This window comes from Halichoerus grypus, chromosome 7 (genome assembly GCF_964656455.1).
Source record: "Halichoerus grypus chromosome 7, mHalGry1.hap1.1, whole genome shotgun sequence".
Lineage (NCBI taxonomy): Eukaryota > Metazoa > Chordata > Mammalia > Carnivora > Phocidae > Halichoerus > Halichoerus grypus.
The window spans coordinates 40237263-40261328 of NC_135718.1; the positions used below are offsets into that span (position 1 = coordinate 40237263).

Below are 24066 nucleotides of genomic sequence, written 5' to 3' on the forward strand. Positions count from 1 at the left end.
CAGTGTGGAAATCCCCAGGAATCCTACACACCCTCCCAGCCACAGGTGGCCCCCGGGAAGGTGAGGCTACAGGTGAGGGTGGGGAGGGTGCGAGCCGGCTGACACGGAGGCTGGGAGCCGCTGAGCTGGGACTGCGAGCGAGGCCACGTCCCCGGGCGTGCGAGGCGGTGAGTGCTGGTGCCCGCCAGGGGGCGCTCTGCACCAAGTCGGACTCCAGGCGGGCTTCCGCCGGCCAGCCTGCCGCAGCCCCTCCTGGCAGAGGTTAGCCTGGCAGGGCAAGACTTTCTCAGGCGGGGCGGCCGCAGGCTCTTAGCAGGCCAAGGACGGCCATCAGCGCATCGTCCCCAGAGGCACCGAGGAGCCAGGGAGCCTGCATCTGACTGATGATGTTGGGCCCTGGCAGCTTCCTCCTGGTCCTGCCCGCCTCCCCTGCTCACATGGGGGATCGGGGGGCAGGGCCACGGCCACGGCCACGGGGTGAGCAGAGGGGGCAGGGAGGCCGAGCGCTCCCTCCAGGCGGTGTCCGAGGAAGGATCCCAGGCAGGCTCTGGGCGGCGGAGACGGCGGTTTCCGGCCCCGGGTCCCAGGTGAGCCGACCCCGGCGGGCAGCACCCACGCAGCTTTCCTGGGCGTCCGCCTGCCCGGGCCCGGATGCCCGCCAGGTGGTGGGTGCTCGTTGGCACGGCTCCCGTGCAGGGGCAGCCCGAGGCTGCGGGGGATGAACGAGGGGCCACAGGATGAACACGTGCGGAGCCCAGTGCAGGACGGCGGGACCGTTTGGCGCCCTAGAGGGATGGGGTGGCCATGAGACCCGAGCACCGTGGGTTTGAATGCCCCACCTCCACCACGTTAAACTGGGATGGGGTGACCCACGAGTCCACTGTAGTATTCATTTCTGTGTACTGTCAGGTTAATGTATCTGCTCCACACCTGGGCCTACTGAGTGCTGGTTGTCATTATTAATGCCTGTGGGTCGGGGGATGCCCGGTGCAGGGCATACTGGCCTGAGTCCAGGACGACCTGGTGCTCCCGGCGCCCTCTCCCACGGTGAGCCGGTTGGCTGTGTGGCCGGTGCCAATCAAGCTGCTCCTGGCTGAGTCATCCCTCAGCTCCCAGGACTGCCTTGCAGGGGGCTGCTAGGCACTGGGAGCGGTGCCCCCACTCTGCTGAGCTTACCTGGGATGTGGCTTGCCCTTGAACACTGCTGCCAAGAAAGATGGGTGAGGGTAAGGGGAGGGCTAGGCTGGGTGCTTGGAGAGCAGTTCTCTGTCTCCTCTGCCCCTGAGGTTCCTCCCGCTCTCCCTGCGGCCAACAAGCAAGGCCCACCATATCTGCCCTTCCACCCCTGTTTTCCCCAAAGCAAAAGCCCATGCCCTAGAGCCTTGTCATCCTCACTGCAGGCTGAGGTCTGCGAAGGCCCCTCCTCTAACCAGAGCCCTGCTGGTACAATCATACTCGCCACACCCCCACACACGTGCACTCCCCCCGTGATGTAAATGGGGGCCAGTGAGGGGCAGAGACCTGCCCAGGGCATATGGCACAGCCAGGACAGGGGCCCAGCACACTGGTTCCCAGGGAGGCCTCTTTGCTCTGTGATAGCAGGGCTGACATGTGGCCAGGAGGCAGGTAGGGGCTGAGAACAAAAGTAAGAATGATCATGTCCAAGGGGAAGAACTAACATTTTACACACACACACACACACACACACACACACGGGGTCAGTCTCATCTGTCTTATCCTTACAGCAGTCTGCAGTGCGCACTGTATTTGGAGCCGGCTCCCCACATTGGTCACAGGGCTCTGGCATCTATTCCAGCATCTACCTCTTTCCTGTACCAGCCTAGTCCCCCCAGCTCCTGGGATGATACCAGGCTGGTTTAGCCAATACGTACATCTCATTCCCCAGCCATCCGGACTGCTTCAAGGATGGATTTGGTTGCCCAATCAAAGCCACAAGACAAGAGGTATTTGGAAAGGTAGGGAAGGGAAGCTTCCCAGCATTTCTGAGAGAAACACCGAAAGATATGTTATCTTCCTATTAGACATGAAGGAGAAAATATTAGCTCCCGAAGCTTGGCATCCAGCATTTTTTAATAATTAGGAAACCTTGGTGTGGATGAAACAGACACCCAGGAAGCAAACAGGGGAACTTGAGGGTGGGAGGGAAGCAGACTTGGTTAACATTATCTACTGCTGGATCCAGCCATGCCTGAAGTTCATATTATGAGGCCTTTCCCACTAAAGGAGCCAATAAATCCCCCCTTGTGTTTGAAGCCAATTTTAATTGTCCTTTTTGTTTCCAGCAACTGAAAGTTTCTTACCTGATTATCTTCTTTTGACCAAAGATAAAATCGATACTCAGAAGATATAAACACCAGGTTGCCAGTTAAAATACAGAATAGTCCATTAAATCTGAATTTCAGACCAACAATGAGTACCTTTATAGTAGATACTATGTGCCATGCAATATTTGGAACACATTTACACTAAAAACATAAGGGCATTCTGTATTTTTATTTGCTAAATCTGGTAGCCCTATTCCAGTAGCATGTCCAGATTCACACTACTAGAAAAAGGAAAAACCTGGACACAGATCCAGAGTTTTCAATTCTAAAGCCCCTATTATACCAGATCATAGGAAGGGCTTCTTCCTGTCATTCTTCATTCCCCTCGGCCACCATCCCAGTCCTATGTGCTTGGAGAATACAAAGAGATGTCACGCTGGGTCCCTAAGGGTCTCCAAGTCTGTCCTAGCTCCAGAGTTCTCTGCTGGCCACTCTGCCCCTCTAGCCCCTGCACTGAGCTGCACGCCGGCCTCTGGTCTGGGGCCCTGCTGCTCTCTCCAAGCAGTGTGGCTTCTTTGGCTGCCTGCTGTCCCAGGTCGCTGCCCCGAGGCTCCACCTGGCGATTCCTCTGTACTGGCCCCGTGCTCCCCTCAGAGAGGCCAGCAGCTGGAACTGTCCACAGAAGGCCAAGGCTGGTGCATGATGATACTGCCCCATGCGGCCTAGGACAGTGCTGTCCGGTCCAGCAGCCCACAGCCCTGCTTCCACCTCGTGTGGCCGTGACAGCCTGAGTCCCTGTTCTCCCGCAGCCTGGGGGGGGAAGGGATCTGCCCACACCGAGTGCTGGCCATGCTTGTGTTATCTGGGTGCTGGGGATTGGTTCTGCGATCACAAACACGCTACATGGACGATACTGCAGAGACAGGGGAGCAGAGGAGACGAGAAGGGGGGTAAGAAGAACATTCTGGGGGCTGTCCTCCCAGGGGATGCTCCTGGCCTCTGTAAACTGCATATATATTTAAATGGGACAGCACCGCCCCCTGGGAACTGCCTTTCCCTGAAATTGCCAGGACCACGACGTCAGGGGCGCCTGGGTGGCTCAGGTCATGATCCCAGGGTCCTGGGATCGAGCCCCGCATCTGGTTCCTTGCTTGGCGGGGAGCCTGCTTCTCCCTCTCCCTCTCCCCCACTTGTGTTCCCTCTCTCGCTGTGTCTCTCTGTCAAATAAATAAATAAAATTAAAAAAAAAAAAAGACCACGATGTCAATGACATGGATGGCTGCCTAAACATCACTTGGCAGTTTCCCAATCAGGATTTTCTTTCCGATTTCCCACACGTGGAAATGATGCAGGGATGGCGCTGAATTTTCCAGCAATGGAACAAAAAGCCTCATCCTTAGCAGCCAGAGTACCAGGCTGAGGGTCTGCTGCTGGCTGCTGTGGGGGCTACGTCTCTCCATGCGGGCGTGGGGACCATGTCCTCGGTCTCCCCACTAGCAGGACTGGGGCCCACACCAGCTGGGAGTCACAGACAGCATCTCGGCAGTCTCTGCGTGCTTGCAGGTCATTGTCTGTAGCCACTTTCTAGACTGTGTGGGAAACACAGCTCCTTCTGAATCCAGGTCAGCTGATGGACAGGACCAAGCAGAGCATCTGACGTGTGAAGGGCTTTGCTATTTTGCAGCCTTCCTCATCTTGTTGATGCCCTGCTCGCCCGGAGGGGCAGTTGTCATTATTGTTCCCATTTAACAGATGAGGAACTGATACCCAGTGGTCCCGTGACTTGCCCAAGGCCATTCCAAGATCCCTGGGCCCACTTGTATTTAAGAGACTAATTCCTCACAGCAAGACTTCTTGTTCGAAATCCAAGAAAACACCAGATAAAGGGCATTCTAAATATATTTCTTTTCTATAGATGCTGATCTCCTGTTACTGGAAAACAGGAATTAGCTTGTCTGCTTGAGGATGTGGTTGGTTCTTTATAAAAAGGATACACAAGAAATTTGCACATAGTCTGCCAGGTTCATTATGCTGCCGACAGCTTCCAGCAAAAGAAGAACATTTGCAGCCAGATATTTCGGTAAGAATTTTATTTTATTCTATCTGGACTATGATTACCTTTGCTCTTGGCTTCTGGCTTGAGAGATGGGGTCACTTGAGGCTGAGAGATGGGGTCACTCGAGGAGCTGTCTTGGTCCTGTGGGCTGGAAGCATTAAGGGGCATCATCTGTGGTCAAGGCCTGGGCACTGGCTGATGGTGCCCACAGACCTCACCCCTGAACTTGGGAGCTGTTCTGTGTCTGCCTGAAACACAGAGCCTTCAACATGACCATGATCGTTGGAGGGATTTGAGTCCAGTGACTCAGGGCTCTGATGACATTCAGAGTCTGGCAGGACCACCATGCCCAGAGACTGTGGGGACAAGAGGCAGGTCCTTCACGGGGAAGAAGGTACATCCTAGAGCCGCCCTGTATCCTGCTTGGAAGCAATTCAGCCAGGCAGTTGGTTCAGTAGCCCCCAGTAAAGTGCCAGGAGGTAACTGAGGCACAGTGAGACACCCCTCAGGGTGGGTCACGTGCAGGTGCTATGTGGGTGGTCGTGCAGCTGCTTGTGGGGGGGAGCACACAGATGCTGGCTGGGGGTTGTGCCGTGGTGTTTCATGTTCTTTGGACCTGGACACTTTCCGAGGATGATTGAAATCCCAGATACCAGAGGAAGAAACGCAGACAGTGGTCTTCAACCTAGCTCTACGTTAGAATCATGAAGGAGCTTTTAAAAAATCCCCAGATATTTTTAAATACTTGGAGATTGGTCTGGAGTGGGTTCCAGACATCAGCATATTTTTCGGTTCCCAGGTGAACCTCATGTGCGGGCAGGGCCCGGAACCACCCGACCGAGGCTGGGGAGGCTTCAGACGGCCCACAGCGGCCCGTGCTGGTGTCTGAGTGGGTGTGTGTAGGGATGAGGAGTCAAGCTCTGTGTTCACAAAGCCAGGTCACCGGGATCTGACACTAGGCTGGACACGTGCTACGGGACACTGCTCATAATGTGTCATCTCCTGGATTTCCCTTTCTGCAGTAGGGATGGGGAGCAGCTGAAATTAGCCTTTAATTCTGTTTACTTCCAATGCATTAGGGGTCTGTAAAAGCTCCAGATATTTTCCCCTCAGTTGGGTTTACAGTATCATCTGATTTGAAAGGAAAAGTCACTTGCTTTCGTGGAAGCTTCTGGCCACCAGATTTTCACGGTATACAGATACCCACGCACCCCCACCCCCACCCCTGCCTGGCTTCAGAGTACCGATGCTAATTCTTTAAGGAAAAGACAAATGAGGTATTGCACGAGATACCTGAATTTAAAGAAGTTGGTTGAATTGAATTTTTAAGGGCAGTGAAATTCACATAACCCAATTAACCATTTTAAAGCGAGCCATTAATTCAGCGGTGATTCGTACATTCATGATGTTGTTCAACCACCACCTCTCTCTAGTCCCAAAGCATGTTCACCATCCCGAAAGAAAACCCCGTACCCACTGAGCAGTGGCTCCCCACCTCCCCCAGCCCTGGCACCGACCGATCTGCTTTCTGTCTCTAGGACATACCTACTCTGGATATTTCATATAAATGCAACCACACAGCATGTGTCCTTTTATGTCTGGCATCTTTGGCTTAGAGTGACGTGTTAGAGATTGATCACATGGTAGCATGCATCGGTACTTTTCTTTCCTTTAGACTTAATTAATTTTAAAATCATTGTCTGACCACAAACAGCTTGGCAGCTTTATAAAAAAGGATCAGCCGTGCTGTTCTGTAGAAGGCTTCCGAAAATAGGAGAGTTGGCTAGCAGAGGGGAAGCAGTTTCTCCTCCTCATCCTTGGTCTCTCTGGGTCGGCCATTCTGTCTCTCTTCCTCTCTCGATTTCTCTCTTTCTCTCTGTCGGTCTGTCTGTCTCTCTCTCTCTGACTTTCCCTCTTCTCTCGACTCTCTCACCATAGATTCCAGAGGAGGTCATTTGGAAACTTGAGCTTGCTTTTAATGGCTATTTCCAGGGAATTGGGGCAAATGGGAGATTCTTTGGGGTTAAACTGTGGTGCTGTGCTTCATTTCTTCACTCTGCCCAGAGTTTTGTTGAGTCAAGGACCTGCCATGTAGCAGGAAGCCAGAAGCCAGCCAGCACTTTGGTCTCTCATTTGGGGAGACCTGGCTAAAACTCTCACCCAGCCATGGGCACCGCCACTTGTAAGCTTTTCCTGTGGCACGATCCTGCCCGTTTGGACCATCTGCAGCCTCTTTGCTCACCAGCTTCCCACGCTGCTGCCCACTGGCCTGCCCGGTTCTCTCCCAAGGACTTGTGGCTTCTCCCAATTAGCTGACGCTCCTGGGTACTTCCCACCATGAGTAGCCGCTGCAGGTCTGAATCATGTTGGGCAGGAAGATGGTAACCTCTGCCCATACTGGGCCAAAGAGTCTAGAAGGAAGGCGAAAGCGGCTCTGAGTCCAGTCATCCCTTGAGGACCCCAGCTCCTTGGCCCACAAGCTAGCCTTCAAGACCAAGGCCAGCGGGCTGCTTGGACTGGGCATCCTCCATCACACCCCACCCCGGTGCCCTCCAACTCTGGCTTTGCTCACTTGGTCTTTCTCTGGAACATCTCCTCTCCCCTCCCTGCTGTGGATGGCAGGGACATGAGGAAACCGCAGGGACCCAGGTGGGGGGGGGAGAGTGTGGGAGAATAGGAGACTCAGAGACAGGGGAACTGAACTCATAGGAAAGGAAGTAGTAGGTGGTACAGGAGAGGTAGGTTGATGCCATGTTGAGAAACTTGGACTCTTTTTCATGGGCGCTAGGGAGCTATTGAAAGTTGTAAGTGTAGGACTGATTGGATCAGATTTATAGGACACCTGAACTTACAATATTATATGTCAACTACACTTCCAATTTAAAAAGAAAGAAAAATAGATCAGATCTGTGGTTACTGGAAGTGGGGCAGGGGGAGAGGGAATTGGAGGAAAGTGGTCGAAGTGTACAAATGTCCAGTTATAAACAAGTCCCATAGAGGAGTAGAGTGTATAACACAGTGACTGTATTAACACTGCTGTATGATATATTTAGAAGTTAAGAGAGGAGATCCTAGGAGTTATCATCACAAGGGAAAATGCATTTTTTTCTTTTTCTCTTTTTTTTGTACCTACATGAGATGGTAACTAAATTGATTGTGGTCATCATTTCACAATAGATGTAAATCAAATTATATGCTGTATTCCTTAAACTTACAGAGTGCTGGATGTCAATTATATCCTAATAAAGCTGGGGGGGGAGAATTATTTATAGGAAGAATGATGTGGCCGAAGTATGTGAAGTCAGCTCTCACCTAGATTCTTACAAAGACCTCCTTACTGGTCTTCCTGATGCTACCTCTGGCCCATCCATCTCCTCCCAATATTGCAGCTGGAACAAGGCTCTTAAAGCCTAAACCTGATGAGAAGTGGCACTCGCTCAGCACATCCCAGTGGATTCCCGTGTCTGTCCTCCAGCTGACTCACCATTACCTGTCACATCATCTCCTGTTTCCCCCGCTTGCTGAGCACCAGCAACATGGCTTCCTTGCTCTTCCTCAGATGCCCCAGGTCTTTGCATGTGCTCTGCCCTCTCTCTGGAGTACCCTTCCCCCCAGACATCCACACGGCTCACAACTGACCTCCCTTAGACCTTTACCATCTTCTTTTAAGGCTTTCCCTGACCACCTGTCTGTGTCCCAGTAGGATAGGTCATGCAGTAACTGAGTCATGGGTCACCTGTCCATCATAGTGACTCAAACACCCAGGCTGATGAAATAATCACATCCCGTGGTACTGGTGGCCAGGCCACGGGGTCAAGAGAGAGACTGAGCTCTAGAAAGGTCTCAGGTGAGCAATGCAATCCTCAGTCTGGAAGTCCCACAGGTCACACTCATTGCCAGCTCATTGTCCAACTACCCATAAGGAGTCCAGGAAGTGTCATCCTACCATGTCCCTAGAAGGGGGGGATTGGAAGTATTTGGCAAATGCCATGAATGACTGGACTATTTGCAACCCACTCTGACATTCCTACCCTTCTTCCCTGCCTTATTTTTCTTCACATCATTTATTATTATCTCATATGTGTATGTATGAATTTATTTATTTTTTAAAGATTTATTTATTTATTTTAGAGAGAGAGAAAGAGAGTGAGCACAGGGGGAGGGGCAGAGGGAGAGGGAGAGAAAAACTTAAGCAGACTCTGTACTGAGTGGAAAGCCTGACCTCAGGCTCATTCTCACAGCCCCGAGATCACGACCTGAGCCAAAACCAAGAGATGGACGCTTAACCAACTGTGCCACCCAGGAGCCCCTCATATGTGTATGTATTTACTTTACACACTTTACTTGAAGTGTAAAATTCACCCATTCTAAGTGTACAATTCACCCATTCTAAGAGTACAATTCACCCATTCTAAGTGTACAATTCCATGATTTTTAGTATATTTGTAGAATTGTACAACCATCACCATAATCCAATTTTAAGACATTTCTGTCACCCAAAAAAGTTCCCTGGTGCACATTTGCAATTAATCCCTACTCCCACTCCAGCCCAAGGAAACCATTGATCTGCATTTTGTCTTTATAAATTTGCCTTTTCTAGACATTTTATGGAAATGGAATCATATATTATGTAGTCTTTTGCATCAGGATTCCTTCACTTAACATAGTTTTTGAGGTTCATTCATGGTCTTGTATATATCAGTGGTTTGTTCCTTTTTAGCTGAATCATACTTCAATTGTACAGATGTACATTTTGTTTACCCACTCACTAGTTGGTTTATTGTTTTATGGCCTAGCGTATGACCTATCCTGAAGAAAGTTCCATATGTACATGAAAATAATGTGTATTATGTACCCATTATAAGGAGTGTCCTATACATAGCAATTAGGTCAGATTGGTTGATCCTGTTGCTCGGGCCTTCTATGTCATTGCTCATGCTCTGTCTAATTGTTCTAGCAATTATTGAGACGGATATGAAATCTCCAACTCTTATTATTCAGTTGTCTGCTATCCATTTTTGCCTCATGTATTTTGAGGCTCTCTCACATGTGTGTATATTTGTAATTGTTACCGCTGCCTCCTGGCCTTGATTGGGTAACCAATCCATCCCTGCACCTGTCTCTCGTTGCCCCTCACCCCTCACACTGACTCATGGTGAGGAGGAAAAGCAGGTATGTTAGTTTGCTCTAGCTGTCACAATAAAGTATCACAGGCTGAGTGGCTTAAACAACAGAAATTTATTTTCTCCTAGTTCTGTAGGCTAGAAGTCTGAGGTCAAGATATTGGCAAGGTTAGTTTCTTCTGAGACCTCTCCGCTTAGCTTGCAGATAGCATCTTCTCCCTGTGTCTCCACATGTCTTCCTCTGTGTGTGTCTGTGTCCCAATTTCTTCTTCTAACCAGTTATGTTGGACTAGGACCTAATGACTTCATTTTAACTTAATTACCTCTTTAAAGACCCTACCTCCGAATACAGTCACATTGTGAGGTGCCGGGGGTTAGGATTTGAATATATGACTTTTAGGGGGGGATACAGCCCATAACATCAGGAAGGAGCCCTCTTGTTTTTGTGGGCTCCGAGTTGGCAGCCCTGAGGCGTCTGTGCCCCAGGAACAAGGAAGCTGGGGAGAGGCTCGGCAGAGCCCCTAGTGAATGTCTAGACAGAAGCTCTGCCAGACACACTGCCCACTGGGGAGCCAAGCGGAAGCCCACACTCACCCACCCCCAGCAACTGAACCAAGGAGGGGCTGAGTCAGAGGGTTTCCTTAGGGAGCCATTTCTTACGATGATTTCTGTTCCTGCACATCTGGGAGAAGTGATTTGACCCTGAGGGTGATTGCAAAATAGCAAACCTCAGAGAGGGCTCACAGCCCTTCTGCTCTCTGCAGCTCCCCCTCCCCTGCAGTCTCATTTAATGCTGCCCCTGCTTCCTGGGGGCAGAGCAGCTCCCCCTGTCCACCAGATAAGGAAGCTGAGACTCGGGGAGTACTTTTTGACTCCTGAGGGCACCCAGCCAATGAGTGGCAGAGGCAGGACTCAACCCAGATCTGAGCTGACCCATCTCTAGTGCTCATTCACAGCTGAACCTCTGCCTTTAGGGACATCGACCACACCCTTGGCCACGGCCATCAAATCCCCCACCTGAATCTGAAACATGCCCATCCAGCTCCCTGCAGTAGGACTGGGTTAGTGGTGCAAACTGGCTTCTCTCAACACGTTAGATGGCTGTCAGTGCCAGCCAGAGACCCCAGAAACAAGGAGAGGAGGAAGAAGCATCCTGGTGACCTGGGAGGAAAGTGAAGATGAACATGGGAACGTAGATGCCCATGGCCTTGACCTTCAGATAGCTGCCCTAAATGCCATCTCAGAGTCAGGGCATCCTGAAGACCAGTTCTGCCCAGTGTTCTCTTAAGCAATGGCCCTCCCTCCTCTACCCAGACCTCTGCTCCCTCCTCCTCTTTGCCCCATGTTGTGATCCAAGTCCTGTTACCTTACCAGTGCACAGGGAAAGTCAACACTCCCACCTTGCTGCTGACATCATTTTCCCAATTCTGAAAAGATAAGACTAGTCTTTGGAGAAAGCCAGGTCTGGATGTAGATCCTAGGCCCACCACTAACTCTCTGAGCTTATTCAAGTTACATAATCTCTCCATTTGGGTTCCTCACTATAAAAGGGAGATCATGAGAGGTCATATCACAGAAACTTTATAAGGATTACATATCTAATAAAAAAAAACAGAGCATTTAAGGGAGGGCACAGAGTAATTCTTGAATGAATAAGAATTCCTGTCCAGACAAACCACTGGATTCTACTATTAATCTCTGGCTCTGAGCTGTTGCCTTTGACAATTTTTTTGAAAAGAAAGTGGAATGATCAATTTGTGCCTCATGGAGACTCTGTGTAGGGGCATAGGGACCCTCTCCTTGGAACAGGCACCTTGTCTTATTTCTCCAGTGTTCAGGGAATGCTAACTCAATACCAGTCAACTGAGGGTCCCAGAGAAAGTCAGACTGTCATAGAGATGAAAGCTAGCTGGGACCATCAAAGGTGGCCATGCCTGGGAAGTTCACTCAAGGGTTCTCTAACGAAGGGTTGATAGTTCATTTAGTCACTCAGCACACAATCGTTATGCCAGGCACTGTTCCAGGCACTGGAGATATAGCAGGTAACAAAACTGATAAAAATGCCCACTTCCTGGGGCTCGTTCATCACTTGTTACAATCTAATGGCGAGATCTAAAGGAAGCTGTTCTTTGAAGTCTTCCATGTAGATCATGGGCCTCTGGGAGGTGAATCAGGATCTTCTAGGGACAGAAAGGTGGGAGGTACAGTAGGAGTTGTTTGAAAAAGAATAGTTTTTCTGTAGCAGCTATAAAATTTGACATAGAAAAAGCTTGGAAATTGTCATTTCCACCCATACAACAAGGAAAAAAGTAAATGAACTTCAAATCAACGACTTTTCTTAGACTCATCAGAAAATAGAGGTCCCAAGGCAAACCACCACCACAAATCTGGAGACATTGGGGAATTTAGAAAATAAAGCCAAGAGCAGTTTACCTGAAGCAGAAGCCACTGGAATCATGATCTGGTATGAACACTGAAATGCTATATTTGACTTCCTGCTGGAGGCGGGCTATAGATTAGCTTGAGAGTGAGAAACTCCTGAGGGCCCAGAATCAGCCAGTGGGAGGGGCACACTTTCGTGGGCTTTACCTCCAGGAATGCCACCAGATTCTCAAGATGAAGAATCAAGAAAAATCCCTGTATGCTTTGGACAGGGGGAAGGGAAAAGTAACCACTGGGAAAGATGACCAGAATGTTCTCCATAACAAAAGCCTGCCCTCCAAGTAAAACCACTTACCAGAGCCATAGTGACCTGGTGGGATAGTAATTATCCAACTATCTAGACGCCTTCTCACCTCAGGGGAGGAAGAAAAAACAGGGGGTGGCCTGTTTAATACTTCTGAGGGTCATAGCCCAGGGACTCAGGCCCACAAAAAGCCTGAGAATTAATCACAAGATTATAAAATGCTTTCCCTCCTCACACCTCACCAACACATCAGCTGGGCTCAAGTGTAACTGCATCGCAGCTGAAGGAACGGCAAACAGAGGCTCTATTTAGGAAGGAGTTCTTAGGGAAACCCAAAAACCATAGAGAAAGGAAAAAAAAAAAAAAAACAAGGAAGTCAGAAAAACTGAAGCCTCTGGCACTTATAGTTACCATCAACGTTAATCACAGCACGGCGCCCAGCCAGATTAACGTAAAACCTCAAACCAAGAGCTACTCACTTCAGTTTCTGTTACCCAATACATTATGTATGGCTTCCAACCAACAATTACAAAACATGCTAAACAGCAAGACAAAAAACACAGCCTGAGGAGAAAAACTAAGCACACATAAAGAGCTTGGAAGTCACCACTCCATCCTAAGAACAGGTACAAGCTGAACAGATTGGAAAATCAACCACCCTTCTGGGAGCCGTAAGAGAAGGGAGGACACAGGGCAAACCACTGCCTCCAGGATTGGAGACAGACAAGCACAAAGAGTCACAATTACAGCAGAGACTCACACATAGATGCCACCGTGGGAACCAGTCCCAGCAGAGGGAAACCTGCAATGTAGCTGATGAATTGCTGGAGGCTCGGTGTGGACGGCTCTGAGAGTTAAGAACTCCGGGGGGACCCAGTCATAGGGGAGCCCCACAATACTGTGTGATTTACCTCCAGGAGCCTGGCCAGGTTCCCACAGTAAGTATCAGCAGGAGGAGAGGAAAAGGAACCATTTTTGACTAGCATGCTCTGTTCTTAACAAGGCCTGACGTCAAGGGAAACTAGTTCATCAGAGCCCAACGTAATGGAGTATGATCAGAGCCTGACTGACCAAAAGAGCGTCAATACCCAACTCCAGGCAGCTCTAGCCAAGCATCAGAACCAGACTCAGACATGGCAGAGATTTTGGAATTGTAAGGTGGAGAATTTAAAATAACTATGATGAGGGTGTTACGGACTTTCTGACGATACCATGAGTTATCTCACAACGGCTGTGAGGTGGGGATTAGCATGGAGGAAGTTTATGGGGACCAACACCTGTGAAGAGTCAGCAAGCAGGACTGAGCAGAGGGAGAAGCTGGACTATGATGGAGGCACAACAGAGCCTCAGTCAACTGCACACTCAGCCGAGGCTGGGGTGGGCGCTGGGGGCTGTGCTGAGTTGGGGCGAGAAGATCAGGCCTTTATACCCCCACAGTGACCAGCCATGGGTGACGGCTGCCCCCAGGAAGGGAGGGTACCTTAGGTGAGGACATCTCCAGGGCAGGCAGAGGAGGGGGGCTGCATGTCAGTCCTCGGGGCACCCAGGCTACACAGCAGAGCCCACGACAGGCCATCTCTAGATTTTCATGGTTACAAACAGTGCTGTGAATGTGCTTTTGTCTGCAAGATAATGCATCTGCAGGATACAGCCCCCCGGGGGCTGACCTGCTGGGTCAGGGGTGAGCCCTCTGTTCCTCCCCGAGTCCTGTCACTGGGCATCGGCTGCATAGGCTGGGGTTGAGATGCTGGCTTAGCCCCTGCTTGCGGGTGGCCTGGCACATATCACTGACCACCTCTGGGCCTTACTTTCCTCTTAGAACAGGAATGAACAAGACCTCTTTGGAGGGTGGTGTGTGTGAACCATGATATCGGGGCTTGGCGCGTGGTATGCGCTCAGCAAACGGTAACTGCTAACATAGGATTGCCCCAGTCTCCACTGAAGGGAGGTGCTCCCACCAGGGCACAATATGCTCCGAAGGGTGGCGTTCCTCTCTCCGCTCAGACTTCCTGGCCTCATGGACGGCAAGGCAAGCTCTGACCCTCCCCGGCGGGACACGTGACTATGCCCCCACATCTTACCTGGACCAAAGAAAGGAACTTGGTGGGGGGGCACTGCATGGAGAATGATGAGGAGTTTAGGCCCATTTTATGATGAAATCCTGTCAGTTATGAATATGCTTTAACAAATATTATTGAGTCCGTGACTTGATGACTTTCAAAAGTCTTTATCCTTTTTTTTTTATTTTCAAAAGTCTTTATCCTTTAAATTTGCTAACAAGGTAACCAGTGAGAATGAAATGCCTTGAAAGCAAATTTCTGGGCCTGTCAGTGGTTTGGGGGCCTCCGGGGTGGGCGGGTGCAGCTCACAGAACGAGCAGTCAGCTCCATCACACACGTACCATCTGGTGGTGATGGTGCTCGCTTCAGAAGTAGATGGAGCCATCTGGTATCAGGCACCCCGGCAGGCTGGGGTTAAGATGCTGGCTTAGCCCCTGCTTGCGGGTGGCCTGGCACATATCACTGACCACCTCTGGGCCTTACTTTCCTCCTAGAACAGGAATGAACAAGACCTCTTTGGAGGGTGGTGTGTGTGAACCATGATATCGGGGCTTGGCGTGTGGTATGCGCTCAGCAAATGGTAACTGCTAACATAGGATTGCCCCAGTCTGCACTGAAGGGAGGTGCTCCCACCAGGGCACAATATGCTCCTTACTGGCGGGGCTGGCTCTGTGTGAGTGCATGGTTGCGAAGGCAGGGCCATCCTGAACAGAGAGGTCAGGCTGGATTCACGTGCCCGCTGCGAGCAGGGGAAATAGGCCTGATGTCAGTCCCCTGCTGTCACCTCTGGCTACTGCCCTTTCTTTGAATCCCAGAGTACTGTGTTCAAGCCTTAGCGACTGATTCTCCAGGCAGCTCACAGTATAGGGCCAGGGCCCTGAGGCTAGACAGTACCTTTCTGCAAATGACAGAGGTACCCTTCTTCAGGCTGAGCCAGCCCCAGGCCCAGACCGCAGAGCCCGGCCTGAACGAACCCCCTGCGTCTCTTCTGCTAGGCAAACTGGCAGCCAGGCCCAAATGCCCAGCCCCACACAAGTGTTCTTACGGTGTGTGCCCCAAATTATAGGTTTGGGATCTTCTGTGAATCCCTTGGGATATTGGCAGAGACTGATATTCAAAATTGCAAATTTGGAGACAGGAGAAAGATGCCATGGACACAGGCCCAAGCTGTTTCCCATGGCCCTGCCCTCGGAGAGACCAGAGCCCTTGCACAGTCCCTGGTTCTTTGCTCTCTCCCAAACCCTGCCCTGGACATAGACCCAGGAGGGAGTGTGACGGGCCCTGGCCTTGAAGGTTCATATCCAGAGGGAAGATGACAGCCATGGATATTTGTCTTACCCTCTCTGATTCTGACACCAACTGGGTACCCAACAATTCAATTCAATTCTGCACCAGCCGTTCAAAATTAGCACCGCCCCCTCAGGTTACAGTCCCGGTCCCACAAAACTGCCCCCACTTCAGACACTAGTTGCCATGCCCAGACACTTCTGTCCAACTTGACTACAAACTCAGGGATTCATGTGACCCCCGTCTCAGCTTTAATAATTGCTCAAATGGCTCACAGAACTCACGAAAACGCTTTGCTTACTGTTACTGATTCATGTTAAAGGGTACAACTCGGGGACAGTCAAATGGGAAGAGATGCATAGTCGAGGCATGGGGTGAAGGTAGCACCCCATAGCTCCCCGGGCATGCCACCATCCCAACACCTCCAAGCCGGAAGCTCTGTGAACTCTGTCATCCGGATGGGGGGGTGGGGGATTGGGGAGGTTTTATGACATAGGCATGATTGATCCAATCATTGGCTGTTGGTGATTGAAATCAACTTCGCGTCCCTCCCCCATCCCCAGAGGCAGGGGTGGGAGTGAGAGGGGGGACTGAGAGCTCCAGCCCGCTAATCATGTCTTGGTCTTCCTGGAGGCCAGCCCCCATCTTGAAGGTCTCTAGGGGCCTAACATAGACACAGGTGTGATCGAAAGGGGCTTGATATGAATAACTAAGATGTTCCCATTGCTCAGGAAATTCCTAGAGTTCTCAGAGTTCTGTGCCAGGAACCAGGGACAAAGACCAAATATAAATTTCCCATTACACATGCCCTCCATGCGAGTGTCCTAGGGATGAGGACTGTGTTCTCCCAAGTTGGATCCTTCCACAGTTCTCGGCACTGGACTTTGTGTAGCACTGGTTGTTAACAAGTACACATGGAGAAGAAGGGGTTGAATGTCTTCCACCTTCCTTGAAGCCCCAACGGTGTTGCCATGGGTTTGAAACGGGGCTTCAATTCTGAAGACAAAAACTTAACAAGTGTCAATGTAGCACTTCCCAGAAGCTACCATTTATTGAACACCTACTCAGTATTAAGCTTCATCTATGTGTTCACGGGTCATCACCATGGCCCCGAGGGCTGGATATCATTAGTCCCAAGAAGGATCTGAGAGGCTACGACTCAGGGGCTGTTAGGATTCAAACCCAGCCTGTTTCTCGTGGACCCCCTGTCGGGTGTCCTGGCTGGAATCAGGGCATGAGAAATTCAAAGCCAAGGAGGTCTGGCTGGGCAAGTCCATGTTATAACTGGGTGCAATTTGGGGGGCGGGTGAGGTTAGCCATTGCAGTATAACAAACCATAAAACTCAGTGGCTTCAAAGCGTAAACAGTTATTGCTGCTGATGGGTCAAGCTCTCACGCAGTCTTCTGTGCTCTGCTGGCGTGTCCACGGTGGGGATGCTGGTAAGGATGGCCTCCCTTATTGTGTGATGGCTGATGGCTATCTGCTAGGGCAAAAACTGGGGTGATGGGGCCACGTGTCTCTCATGGATGCAGAGAGGGCTGAGGGATTTGGGGGATTTTTGCAATCACTCTACCACAGGAGGGACATGGCTGCTTGTTTTCCTGGATCTCTCTTGGGGCTAGATTTCCTAGAGGTGAGCTAAGCATTTGGAGAAGCACTTTCTGTTCTAGGTGACATGTTGTGCATGTATAAACCCACTTCTTTGCTAGGACCCTGGGGTGGCTGAGTGTGGATGGGTATGGAGCAGAGCTTACCTCCTGGGAGCTTGAGGCTGAGACACCAGCCTGAGCCAAGCCTGGGCCAGAAGACAAGCCCAGCAAAGCAGGTGTGTGAGTGTGCGTACTGGGGGGAGGCCCCTCCTTTGCAAGAAAGGGCAATGTAAGGCCCATCTGGTCTAATTCCTGCTAGACTCAGCCATCTTTAAGCTGAAGGAGAGTTGGGAAAGCACTTCTGAGTGGAAATGCAAAATAACAGCGCTAGAAGGAACGACCCTTAACTTGGGCATATTGCAAATATCAAGTGCGTGATTTTGAAGCCATTCAATGCATTGCCACGTGTCCTGGTGTCAGTGTCACATTGTGATTCGGATGTAAATCCTAGGGACAGATGGATCTGGGCTTAAATCCCAGCCCCACCCTGACTCTCTGTAGGACCTCCATTAGGCCACCACAGCCCTCAGCGCCACGGGAGGTCATGATGGCAGCTAACTCAGAGTGATTTGAGCTAAAGTACTTCCACAGTTGTGTGTACTCATAAATGCAATTTGATCATAACATATTCATCCCTGCTGTGAAGGTATGAGTCATGGGAGAGGAGCTCATTCGTGAGACTTCCTCTCTGACCTCTAACTTTCTCACAGCCCCGTTATCCCTGTTTTACATATGAGGGAGCTGAAACTCAGAGAACACAAGCCACAGGCCCAAGTTCTCGGAGCTACCTCGGAGCAGGTGGAGGATTTGAACTCAGGTCTCGTGAGACGTAAAGTCTAAGTAATCTCCTCGACTCCCCAGGCCTCCCTTGACTGACTCCTTCTAAAAGACCTCTGGTGACCAAATCCTAGAAGAGCGTAACGGTCACAAGACATCATGTGTTTTGTGTAGATATTTTACCTACTCTTCACTCAACACGATGGCTTAGCTGTGGTTACCTGAGAATCACCCTTATTTTCAGGGAAGCGACAATTGTTAATAGGAGCAGGGCCTCCCATTAGGGTTCGAATGTGGTAGAATCCTTTCACCCTGACCACACTGCTCAACATACTTTTCTCTCAGTGACATGAGAACTTATCTTTCTCAGAGTTGGCTCAAAATGGCTATCTTTCTATTGGCCCAGTCATGTTCTCTCAGATCTGGAAGATACCATCGAAGTTATCCAGTCCACAGGAAAATGCTAGAAAATTACTGCATTTTCCAGTAAGAGGGAAAAGATCTGGACTGGATGGGACTCAGAACAGGTGCTTAACATCTATATTTTCCTGGGTTGTCTGAAGAGATGTGCATCGGCCCTTTTATTTAGTCCTCTCAACAGTGCTGGCCAGATGGTATTCTTGTCCCCATTTTATTTTATTTTATTTTTTTTTAAAGATTTTATTTATTTATTTGAGAGAGAGAGTGAGAGAGATAGAGAGCACAAGAGGGGGGAGCGGGAGAGGGAGAAGCAGACTCCCTGCTGAGCAGGGAGCCCGATGCGGGACTCGGTCCCGGGACTCCAGGATCATGACCGGAGCCGAAGGCAGTCGCTTAACCAACTGAGCCACCCAGGCGCCCCTTGTCCCCATTTTAAAGAAGAGGGAACAAAGGCACAGAGAGATTAACTGATCTGTCCAGGGTTCAACCTCTTGTCAGTGGGCCAACCTGGCGCTGGAAGTCAAGTGTGACTACAGGGGCTGATTCAAGAAAAGCAACTGAGAAATACACACGCCTACCTCAATATTAGGGAATTGTATTTCACAAGGAGAAGAAAACACTCTAACCACTCGTCATTTCAGGAAGTGGTATTCTGTGATTGATTTAACTTCCTCTTGGGAAATCCAAGAGCAAATGAGTCACAGTGACTCCAGGCCAGGTTCCTCTTTTCGGGATGTGCCCCAAACATTCTTGTTGTGGCAGTTTCTATGTCAATTTGCACCCCACCCCCCAGCCCCAGAGATTGGACCTGGTCTTCTCTGAACCAGGAACTTGGTGATGAGTCCAGATTTCTTTAGCAGCAAGGTCAGTCCTTTGCTCCGAAGGGTTTGAAGGGATAGAGGTGTCCCCTGACCTGGACAAGGGGCCCGCTGGGCTCTCCTCTGTTGTTCAGTCCATTTTAGTGTGTTTGGGGCAAAAGTGATACACCCTCTCTCCACAACCAGTCCCAACCTTCCACCAAGGCACCATGGCAAATTTGCCCTAGATGGCTCAGCCATTCATTCAGTGAATAGTTATTAAGGTCCCTGGAGACACAAAGCTGTACAAGGTTTCTGGAAGAAACCCTAGGAAATTTAAGACATACTCACAGAGCTAGGTCAAAACCGTGACTATGCAGCCTTCCTTCACATTGCTACACAGATGCAGATGCCAGGCTGCTTTGGCCAGCACTGGGTGACCAGTTGGGAGCAATAGAGAGCAGTAGGCGCTCCTAGGGCCCCTGAGCTCAGAGGCAGCCAGGATGGTCTGTTGAAGGCTGGTTGAAAGCAGAAGGGGAAGGCAGAGCTCATAGAATGAGGACCAGACAGAACTAGGAAGTCCCCAGAGGTGGCCAGGCTGGGTCAGCAGGCTGCTGGTCCCTGATGGAGACGACAGAAGCACATTTTGCCTATAGTTACTTCTGGACCAGAGGCTTTTGCTCTTAGAAAGAGGGCTGAGAGGCCATGGACCAGAGTCAGTATTTTCTGAGAATAAACACTGAGCATGGGGAAGGGCAGGGAGATGTGCCACCCCTTGGTGATGAGGAGCCCACCCCCAAATCAGCACAGATCCCCACACTGGGCAGCAGCGGATAGTGACAGAGGAGTGGGACTCACGGACAGCAGGGCTAGAGTGTTTTCCAGGGCTGTCACAACGTGGTGACTTCATGACGGTGAGCACACCTGTGTGAGGGTGAGCCTGTGATATGTGTCATTCTATACATATACACATATGTGTGGATGGTGAAGCCAAGTTCAAGGGGACGTGTTCAACTGTGTCTCAACCTAAGCGTGATCATGTGCCTGAGACAGAATGTGTGTGTATGAGTGTGAGTGTGAGGGTGTGTATGTAAGACTGTGAGGGTGTGTGTGTGAGTGTGCATGCATGTGTGTGTGTTGTGTGCATGCACACATATGAGCATGTGCACATGTGAGTGCATGTGTGAGGGTTAGCAGTTTCATATGTCTGCCTCCCCCTCTCACAAGATTATAGGCTCTTAAAAGCAGAAGCCCTGCTTGTCAGGTTACCTGTTTCATAACTGACATAAAGGAAGCCACATACCTACATTTTGTGGAGTGTCAAATATGTTCCAAGCATATGCTACCTGCTTCAAATCCTGGTCTCATTTCATCTCCATCACCACCCTGGGAGGTGACAATTGCTGCCCCCATTTTGCAGCTGAGGTGACTAAGCTACCAAGAAATGAAGTGGCTTGTTAGATCCACTCAGCCAGTGCATGGTGGGGCCAGATTTTGATCCCAAAGCCCATGCTCTGTCCGTGATATCACACCGCCTCCCATAACCCGGCAAACAGAAACCAAGAACAATAAAAGCTAATCAGATGATAGAAGCTCATCGGAACGTTGGGTCTGCAGAGGGCTGTCCGGGGCTCTGAGCCCTCGGCACTGGTGTTTGGTGTGTGCCAAACTGTAGCGGCTGCACGCCTAAGCAGTGGGCACGGCGAGTGTCCCCTCCAGCTCACTTCCTCTGAAGTCAACTCCCCCCTCCACTCCCTGTTGTATTTACATCAAGAGACTGCCTGCTGAGTTACACAGAGCTGTAAACAGAGAAGCCACGTTTGGGAAGGCTTGAAATTATTGACCAAAACACAAGACTCACATGCCAAAGATGTCAAAGCAAACCGCAGACTAGTGAGCAAACTCTTTTAATGTGCAGTGCAAATAAGTGTGTTACCTTCATCAGTAAGAACATAGATTTCATGGCGGCTGTTCCTGAGGATATGTCATATTGCGGGAATATCTGTTACCTCCTGGTATGAGAATTCAGCTCTTGGGGCCAAAATCTTGGGAAAGAATGAACCAGTAGTGGTTCTTCGCAGAGTTTACTGGGTTGTCAGTGCACAGCTGGTTCTTGCTCATCGTGTTGTATTCTTATACACACTCTTGTACATGTCCTTATATAGTGTTCAGCAGTTTGCAAAGAGCTTCCATGTACACAGCCTTCCTACCTTAGCATGGCCCATTTGGGATGGGCAGAAAAGAAATTATCATCTCTGTTTGATGGATGAAGGAACAGGCACAGAAAAGTTAAGGGACTTGCTCAAAGTTACTCGGATCAAGGCTGGTGAAGCCAGGAAGTCAGACTCAGGTCTCTTGCTCTTCATCCTCTCAGCTCCCCACTGTAAGAGCTGTTTTCAGCTGGCCACAGCAATCATTTCCATTTTAGTTTAGTTGGAGCCTTAGTCATCCCTTGCCTAGATCATTCCAATCCTCCTGCTCAATTCTCAGCCTCCAATACTCCCAAAGAGCCACCTTGAACCCCTTGTGAGCCATCCTGTTATGAGCCAGCCTCTTGGGTGGGAAGATAGATGAGCCCGGATGCTGTGAGTGGAGAGAAGGAGTGTTGCTTCCCTCACAGAGGTAAGGAACAAAGTGGGTAGGGTACAGAGTAGGGAGCCACCCCTTTACGCATAGACAAAGACACTTAAGAAACAACTTTCACATTGAAGTCAGCAACCATGACAAGCGCATCTCCCTGTGTTGTGGCCAAAATCACCACTGCACTGGGGCTTGATGTCCAGCCCACATGTTTGGGCTATTCTGGATGCCTTGCAATTCCATATAAATTTTAGAATCAGCTTGTCGATCTCTGCAAAGAAGTCTTCTGGGATTGTGTTCAATCTGTAGATCATTTTGGGGGGTATTGCCATCTTAATGTTAAATCTTTCAATCATTGAACATAGAATGTTTTTCCATTTATTTAGATCTTTTCAGCTAAATTCCTTTCAACAGTGTTTTCTAGTTTTCTGAGAATAAGTTTTGCACTTGTCTTATTAAATTTATCCCTGTATATTTTATTCTATTTGATGCTGTTGTGAATGGAATCATTTTTTTTCTGAGTTCATTCTCAGATTGTTCACAGCAAGTGTGTAAAAATACAATTGATTTTTGTATATTGATCTTGTTACCCTTCAATCTTGCTGGTCTCATCTACTAATTCTAATAGTTTTTTAGTAGATTCCTTAAAATTTTCTATATACAAGATCATGTCATCTGTGAACAGAGATAGTTTTACTTCTTTCCTAATCTGGATACTTTTATTTCTTTTTCTTCCCTAACTGCCTTGGCTAGAACCTCCAGTACAATGTGGACTAGAAGTGGTGAGAGCAGATATCCTTTTAAATCTATTGAAACTTGTTAGGTGGTCTAGCATTTGGTCTGTTCTGGAATGTGTTCCATGTGCATTTGAGAAGAATATGTATTCTGCTATTCTTGGGCAAAGTATTCTATAAATGTCTGTTAGGTCTAGGTGGTTTGTAGTGTTATTCAAATCCTCTATTTCCTCATTGATGTTCTGTCCATTATTGCAAGTGGGATATTAAGGTTTCCAATTACTATTGTTGCACTATTTATCTCTTGAGTCTATTTTTGCATCATGGACTTTGGTGCTCTATTGTTAGGTGAATATATGTTTATAATCATTACATATTCTTGATGTACTGACTCTTTTATTAATACATATTGTCCTTCTTTCTCCCTTGTAATAATTGTTGTCTTAAAGTATATTTTGTCTGAATTTAGTACTCCACCCCAACTCTTCTTTGGTTACTGTTGGTGCAGGTTTCTTTTTCAATCCTTTCACTTTCAACCCATTTGTGTCTTTGAATATAAAGTACAGTAGTCCCTCCTTACCCATGGTTTCAACTTCCCCAGTGTCAGTTACCTGTGGTCGAACATGGTCTGGAAGTAGATAATCCTCCTTCTGATGTGTCATCAGAAGGACAATACTAGCCTAACCCTATTCACATTGCCTATGTCATTCACCTCATTTCATCTCATTACATAAGTATTTTATCATCTTGTATCATCACAAGAAGAAGGGTGAATACAGTATAATAGGATATTTTGAGAGAGACCACATTCATATAACTTTCCTTACAGTATATTGTTATAATTGTTCTCTCTGTTTATGAATTGTTGTTACTCTCCTACTGTGCCTAATTTATAAGTTAAATTTTATCATAGGTATACAGGTATAGGAAAAAAACATAATATATGTAGGGTTTGGTACTATCTGTGGTTCAGGCATCCACTAGGGGTCTTGGAGCATATCCCCCATGGCTACTATAAGTCTCCTTAGACAGCATATTGTTGGTATCTTTTTAATCCATTCTTCCACTTCAGCCTTTTAATTGGAGAGCTTAACCCATTTATATTTAGTGTAATTACTGATAAGGAAGGATTTACTTTTGCTACTTTGCTACTTTTTTCTGTGCCACATATCATTTTTTGTTCCTCAGATCTTTAATTACTGACTTCTTTTGTGTTAAGTAGATACTTTCTGACATACTCTTTTAATTCCCTTGTTGTTCCTTCTTTTAGTATATATTTTTGGGTTATTTTCTTAGCAGTTGCCTTGGGGATTACATCTTAATTTATAGCAATCTGCTTTGGATTAATACCAACTATACAAAACCTTTTCTTAGGTATCTCTATCCCCACACACATATTTATGTGTGTGTTACATCTTCATACACTGTGTGCTTTATACATTGGGTACTCATCATCATAAATTTGCCATTATTGTCTTATACAGTTATCTTTTAAATCAGATAAGAAAAAAAGAGAAGTTACAAAGAAAAATACATTAATCCTCTCTTAAATATTTACCTGTATAGTTTATTGCTGTTCTTTATTTCTTCACGTGGATTTGAGTTACTGTC

At 48.7% G+C, this 24066-nt stretch overlaps 1 protein-coding gene across 6 annotated transcripts in view; it reads left to right on the top strand.

Annotated features, from left to right (window-relative positions):
- Positions 1-206: 206 nt before the first annotated feature.
- Positions 207-24066, top strand: part of ARHGAP22 (Rho GTPase activating protein 22) — a 172338-nt gene continuing 148478 nt past the window's right edge. For 2 of the 6 annotated variants that reach the window (XM_036103153.2, XM_036103155.2), the window contains exons 1-2: positions 230-587; positions 4201-4365. In XM_036103153.2, coding sequence (XP_035959046.1) covers positions 4314-4365 — 52 coding nt within the window. In that variant the 5' untranslated portion in view covers positions 230-587; positions 4201-4313. Of the gene's footprint in view, positions 588-4200; positions 4366-24066 lie in introns of all 6 variants that reach the window. The other 4 variants (XM_036103158.2, XM_036103159.2, XM_036103160.2 and 1 more) reach the window with 4 other exon arrangements.